The 7,229-nt window shown below is 36.5% G+C and overlaps 1 protein-coding gene across 1 annotated transcript; it reads right to left on the reverse strand.

Moving 5' to 3' along the window:
• Positions 1-470: 470 nt before the first annotated feature.
• Positions 471-3,678, reverse strand: LOC122527925. The gene is made up of 2 exons (XM_043652520.1): positions 3,070-3,678; positions 471-1,781 (listed from the first exon to the last, which is right to left on the reverse strand). The coding sequence occupies exons 1-2, from the start codon at positions 3,427-3,429 to the stop codon at positions 1,458-1,460; spliced, it is 684 nt and encodes a 227-aa protein (XP_043508455.1). The 5' UTR covers positions 3,430-3,678; the 3' UTR covers positions 471-1,457.
• Between the last annotated feature and the right edge of the window lie 3,551 nt (positions 3,679-7,229).

Below are 7,229 nucleotides of genomic sequence, written 5' to 3' on the forward strand. Positions count from 1 at the left end.
CAAATATAGAAAGGCAAGCATCTGATCTCCCTCAAAATATGAACTACGAGAAATATGAACTACATTATATCATACAGATCTCGTTTCTAGCACAGATTAGTTAGTGGTATTTATATTGACTGAGGATAGATTAAAGATAGCCTTTGATTAATATTTTTCCCGTTTTTAAATTTTGCTTACTGTGATACGTACAAAAGTACCATCTAGTAGAAAGGATGTTCAACATTTGATTGACTATTCGTACTCAGTAGGTAAATCATTTTCTATAGAACCATCTCTTGGAAAAAATTTTCAACTTCTAATATTTTCTTGTCAGTAATCAATAGATAAGAAAATAAACGCAGTTGTTTTGAAATAGATTTCATTTTATTACGGAATGTGATGTAAAACGTTATAATAAATTATTAAATATAGTATCAATTTATAAATATCTGATATAAACATAAATATATCACTTATAAATAGGCTTATAGTATAAATATTTAATCAATAATACTGAACAATACATAAAACAATTATATTGCAATCGTTGTCTTTCACCAATATATTTGCTACTAACGATTATTTGTCAGAAAGATAGTAATTTTCCTAAAAGATGAATTATCACAAATTGCATTCCAGAATCTTTAAAATTCTGGTTAGATATCACCTTTGAAAAGGCAATTGAAAGAGGTACAATTGTTTTCAATAAATAAATATTCTAAATAAATAATGATGCATCTTATCGAATAAATAATAAATAATGAATAAATAATAAATACTAATTCTAATGCTCGATGATTGTCATAAATAACTTCATGAATAAATAAATTAATTAACCCGATGTCACTTGAAATACGTTTCGCAATGGGTCAGGTTATCTCGAACAGTTTTATCACAGCTGACTTTAGCTGTGTCGTCCATTAGTCATGCATATTGTGACACGACTCTGCTTCTCTCGACAATCATTGTTGGTAGATGTTAATGTCCTATATGCTTCGCTAATTTCGCTCACAATTATATATAATAAATCACATTTTTTGTCTTTCACTAAGAAGTAATCTTTGAATTCAAAATACCCCATTACGAATTAATCTCATTTAAACAAAGTTATCCTCTTACTTCATCTTAAAATTGAAATTTCTCTTTCAAAAATATTTCAAAAATAACGATTATCATGAATGACGTTAGCTAGGCTGGTATTTTTATTTTTCATAAAATTTTAAGATGTTCCCGCTTAACTACGAATTAGTATGAAAATTATTAAATCAAGAAACCATGACCCTCATATTACTCTCATGATCTTGATGAATTGCTGTTACAATAAAGAGGCAGCGTCTCTTTCCCGTAATTTCAATAAACTGCCAAAAAATAATTTAAGATCGTGCCATAGGCTTATAATTTAAATATGTATTAGAGGCAAATCCTTCTGTTTTACCATCGAATTCGAATGTTGTTGTCGTTTGTTCTGACGCTATTTAATAATTGAAAACGTGCCTCCAAGCGTGAAGATAATCTCTGTACTTGAGAAGCACGCCCCAGTCACGAATAAGTCTTCTAGTATTGTCCTCGGGCTCTCGTTCTGCGTTGTTCATGATACTTCTTCCCACACGCGATGGAATCCGAAGGGATGGCAGAGCCATGATATTGCTTTCTACTTCGCACAACATCATCATCAAATACGATTGCGTCGTCTTTAGTGCTTTGTACTTCTTTCGAATAATCTCATCTTTCACCAACTCTTCGAACGCAACCGCAAATTTTTGAAGGTCCACGTGCAACTTTGGAAAGTGATCGACGATCTGCAAGAAAAATTTAAATCCTTTGTTACATACCTACGATATACATACATATATATATCTGCGTCTCGATGACTCGATGCATTGGCATTGGATATTACAAATGATTAGATAATGTAGAACTCTGTGACTCAAAAGTATTTGGATGTAAAATTAAACTTGATCATCTGTTTCGCACCTGTGTACCAATGTAAAAAGCCGTTTCTTTTCGCGAAAGAACGAGGAAGTACGCGATCCGTGAAATAATCAACACGCTCTCTCGTCGTGCGGAACGTTGTGTCGGTGCAGCGTGAAGAAGAAAGAACGACGTTTATTAAATATCGTACGGGAGTCCCCCGAACAACGTTATCAGGGATGCGTTATCAGTGTGCACGGATGCACGCATTGCTCTGGAGGACAAGCGCGATTACGCAGCCGCGCGATCCGGCTAACATGAGCAACCGTGTACTCTACACCGAATACACCAAGCTGCATTGCGCGCGCAAATCTCGAACAGTCGCGCACGCTTCTGTTCCCCTGCTACTTTATAATAATTACCGTCTCATTAAAATTTGTTATTTAACGTTGCGTTAATTAATTGCAACATCGGGATGCTCGGTCAATTGGCCTGACCAGTGAAAATGCGCGCGACCAGCAGCAACAGCTCTCACCTGTCCTTCCGCGAATTCGCTACGCTTCACCTTTCTCCCCTTTATTCCCGCGTCCCGAATTTTTCTACGCTCGATCAATACTTATGCAAACGTCCGCTGCTAAATTAACCGCGTAAAGAAGAATTAACCGCGTATCGTTAACTAACGATATATGTAAATGTTAATCACGTCTTTGGGCAAGTTCGATGCGATTAGTCTTTTACTGCTGCGAGAGTTTCGTTCGGAGTTCAATACTCTCTTCTTATGCTTCCTTCACCAGCTTTGAACGATCTTTCTAAATGGGGTATTACCTACTTTTTTTTCACTTGGAAACTTTTCAAATTAAACTATTTCCTCAGGTAGAGAGTAGTTGTAGATCTTATCAATTGCAAGTTGCCGGCGAATTATTATTTTTCTTCTACTATCGCGAAATTGTTCTTCCGAGGCGAATTGCCTCTTTTATCTCTTATTGAAGAAGTTTCGAAGAAACTTTTTCAGAATATCACACTGGTTGTTCGAGTTTTTTTACGCGTTTTAGTGAAGAGCTTAGGTTGATCTTATTTAAAAAGAATTTGTTTAAAAGACAGAGTCCAAGATCTTAGGTTCGATGAAAAATCTATGAAAAAATAAAGATACTCATCGCAAGTGTGTAAGACACTCACCGTTTGTGGACTAGTATTGGCCAATTTCTTGATCTTGTTCACGTCCTCTTTGCCCGGAACCCAGTTCGGGATATACTGGTACTCCTCGACACCGATTCGTACATCTTCGTAGAGGTATTCGTAGTCTCGATTCAAATAATCGTTCATGGTCAATTGGTGTTGAAGCCTGAGGTTTTCTATAGTTAGATTTTGTACATTGCCGGTGATTTCTTCGTCCAGCGAAGGAACTTCGATTTCCTCCCCTTGTTCCTCACCGCATGGCAAGTACCACATTGGTAGGCTGGATCTGGTGTGTCTTCTTGGCGCCGCAGAAACAACAACGAGCATCGAAATGAACAAGTAGCTACGTGAGACGAACATCTTGGTTTCCTAACTTTCGTTTTATTCGTAAGTTTTGTACGGTTGCGAGGTAAATACAACAATCGCACGATCACTAATAATTATCAGTTGGAACTAATTAGTGGGTTGGTCCGCTGGACTTTGACAGGTCGAAGCGAGCAATTCGTCGGTCGTAACGTACGATTTCAGTCGAAGCGAACGACTTGAGTCGAAACAAGCAATTCCGGCCAAAACGAACGATTTTCGAAGACGATGTTAACTATCCGCTTGGGATCGTGCACTGTGATTGTCAAACTCTCGTGCTTCCAACTTATATACGAGACTGTGTAAACAATCGAACGTACGTATGTACGCACGTTGGACGGCGGGGTGGCGGTTTATGTTTTGTCTAAGTTTTTCACCGCTCTGGTAGAATCCCGTGGAATCACGGCCGAGCCTTTTTCTTCGAAGTGATTTTCGAAAATACGACTTACGTCTCGACTGATTCACGTAACTCTCGTCGTTAGACTATCTGTAGCCTTCGTAACTGACTCTGTTTCGGTAACGCTTGCAATTAGTAATGCAAGTAGTAATAGAGATGAATGGCGTCAAATGCAACAAGTTGTACGATATTTATAATCCCGTATGCGATACGATGCGATACGACGTGGCGCGATTGATTAGAGATAGATACGTCATATCGCCGAAAATTAAAATCGATAACTACTTCCTTCCTTCGTCATGTTTGTTCCGATCTACGGATTACGTTGTTTCCTCTGTAACGAATTATCTATCTCATCTTATAAATTTTATGTTCTAATTAAAAATGATGTATTTTGATCGTGGAATTATGTATTTTGGTCGTGGAATGGAACTATAATAGTATGGTTGCTTGTGATCTCTATCTATTTGACGCAATCTTAAATTAAATTAAAATAAATACACTCGTTGAAAGAGTATGGAAAACTAGGATTAATTGATCACTCTATTCGAATCGTCCTGCGAACGCACGAACGAGAGAATGGAATCTTCTTTATCGCTTGTTTGTTTTAAAGGCTGATCCGTTCCATAAATTGGATAGGAAGCTTCCCAATCTCGAGTAATCCTTTTTCGGCAAAGCGACATGACCACTGTGTCTGCATCCAAATTTATCTGTATGACGTGTTCGCTTCAGCACTTGTAATTCCTGTTGATATAGACGTCGCGGATTCGCGGATTCCCGTTTGTAGACATTTCGAATTTCTGAGAAAAACCTACGATACCTGACATCGTGCGTGTACAATACTGGCGAGACCATTGGAAGGAACAACTATACGCGTGTATAGTTACAGTTCCGTTACTTTCGGTAATCTCGTAAATGTTACGTTTGCAGGCGCAAATGCCGATGTTTGCATTGTGATTCAAATGCCGAGGAATCACTGGCTAGCAAATATCATGCACCTACTTGCTGTTACAGATCGTGAGTGTGAATTGATCCGATAAAACTAGACGCCGATCTTTGCCGTTATTGACAAAGAATAAAGCTGTCATGTCATTGAGTTGTATCGTTCCGTAGTTACGTAAAAAAGTAATTTCATATCAATCCCATTCATGAATCGCTCTTCACTCGTATATTTTCTATTATTTACATTATTATTATCATCCGTATGAAAACAATGATTCGCTCTACTCGCGTTGATATTGATTGTTCCTGTAGATGGGTATATATCTGGAGTACTATCTACGAGATTTTCAACCAGACACGAGAGTGTAAAAATAAAATTTCTCGTATAAAAATTGAAATATAAATTCGGAGCATCCGCAAGAAGCAGAACTTGCACCGAATATTACCAACACGCGCGAGAGAATGATGCGTAAGTACGAAAGCAGTCGGTGCGATAAATTGACGTCAAAAGGGTCAATACTTTGCCGACGGATCTAGATCTGAGAAGATGAGTTGAGAAAAAACTAGTGAATGAAGTCTTATTTCAACGTACGCGTCCCGTGTCGACGCTGATCCCACACGTAATACGTTAGACATGTACCATATATGGCGATACTATAATTAGACAGTTCGATGAATTTACCCGACTAAAATTGGATCTGCTCACACCAGATTAGACTAACGCCATGCGGTGTTCCGGGTACGATCGCGTACATCAGCATCTAGAGGAAACAAACAATAGCTTCATTTGCGTACGAGCGTCTCAACTTGTCGTTGAGCGTTGACACACATACAGATACAGATACAGATACAAGTTAGAAGGGATTACACTCGTGTTTCTCTCCAGTTTAATTCACGCCAAATACCTATAATGAAATAACGGACACATCTGTCTGATAACTGAAATTTACGAAAGTAAAAGTATCACGATTATTGTATAATTAAAATTATACCATTTGACAAACGCGATGTTACAAATTTCATTTTAAAATAATTTAGACATAAAATAAAATATCTATTGTTATTTAAAATGATAAGAATAATTTAGATTCAGATCTGCCTAACTTAGATATAAGTAGTATATATTTAGTTTGTCCCACATAATGAAGGAAACAGAACCATGTTTCGATACTTGAAATCCTTTTGTTGCAAAATTCTCTTCGTTAAATAAATCGTTACATGGTGTAAATCGTCTATGTGTGTATGAAAACAATAATGAATATAGCTCAAGCTTTTCCAACCTTCGTGCACTCCTGATACTAGACCTGTTGTTCAGGATAGTTCTCAAGTTAATAAAGGCAAGTCTCCGAAGGGTTTGAAGGGAAATAATAGAGGAAAATTTTATTGATAAATCTGACAAGTATCAAACATAAAAATCTGCAACGATAACATTTTTCAATTGCCTCGTATAAAATTATTCGTAGCATTGTAGAATTAACGATGTGATTAACAACACGTGACGAAGTAAAATTCAGACGAAAATGAATCGAATATTTATCGATTATAGACAATGAAAAATAGAAAAAAAAGTGGCAGCGTAATGTCAATGGTACTATAAAAATTGATTACACAAAGAAAATTATTCAGTATCTCGTGATCAATCGACGTATATTTATTATTCGTGTCTGTTAAGCAACTTTATAAATTAGACGGTAGAAACGAAACAGCAACGTTTGAAATTTATGAATAAATGATTAATCAAATTTTTCATGGCAATTTGTCGTGCCATGAAAGTTAAATTTGAACTCTTTCAATCCCGCGTTGTTGAACGGAATTTATTTTCATTAATAAATTACATACATATTTCATTAAATATTTTTGCGCTAAGCTTTCCGCTGTTATTTTCGCCAAGTTGCTCGAGTGTGAGTAACCCACGCAAATTCAGCAGTTCCGATAGGTTATTATCCGCAACGGAGGAACACTCAGCTGAGCTTGGGCAGTATCGATAACGATCGTCAGCTGATTAAACGCGGATGCGCGAACGGTTCATAAAATCCTGATACAATTTATTAAAGTCCAGTATAAACGCATATAAATGCAAAAATTTACAATTAATTTTGAAACGATTGTTTAACAAAGGTTTAATTGTTGGACACAGTTGGATAATGAAAGACGAGTAGGCTGTTCAATACAAAAACATCGGATTTATTCGAGACGATTACATAAGTACAGAAATGACAATAAATAATATATGCGATGGTAACGTGATACAATAAATAAATCGTAATGTTATGTACGCCTACGCATATGCTAGAATAAATATACCTGCTACGTATACTTGATAAAATGCAAGTGAAATCCTTAATATTTAAATGTGCGTGTATAAAATGTTCAGTATCACGTCGTGTGTGAATACCAAGTAGAAAAATATTTAACGTTAACGTACGTGTGTAATACCTAAGTACCGGTTCCATAGAAA

Source organism: Frieseomelitta varia, unplaced genomic scaffold (assembly GCF_011392965.1).
Source record: "Frieseomelitta varia isolate USP_RPSP 00005682 unplaced genomic scaffold, Fvar_1.2 scaffold_239, whole genome shotgun sequence".
Classification (NCBI taxonomy): Eukaryota; Metazoa; Arthropoda; class Insecta; order Hymenoptera; family Apidae; genus Frieseomelitta; species Frieseomelitta varia.

Excerpts from the sequence above, each read along its gene's own strand:
- LOC122527925 (XM_043652520.1), bottom strand. The coding sequence starts at position 3,429 with ATGTTCGTCTCACGTAGCTACTTGTTCATTTCGATGCTCGTTGTTGTT. Across the intron at positions 1,782-3,069 it reads CCAATACTAGTCCACAAACG|ATCGTCGATCACTTTCCAAA; the intron begins GTGAGTGTCTTA and ends TTTTTCTTGCAG.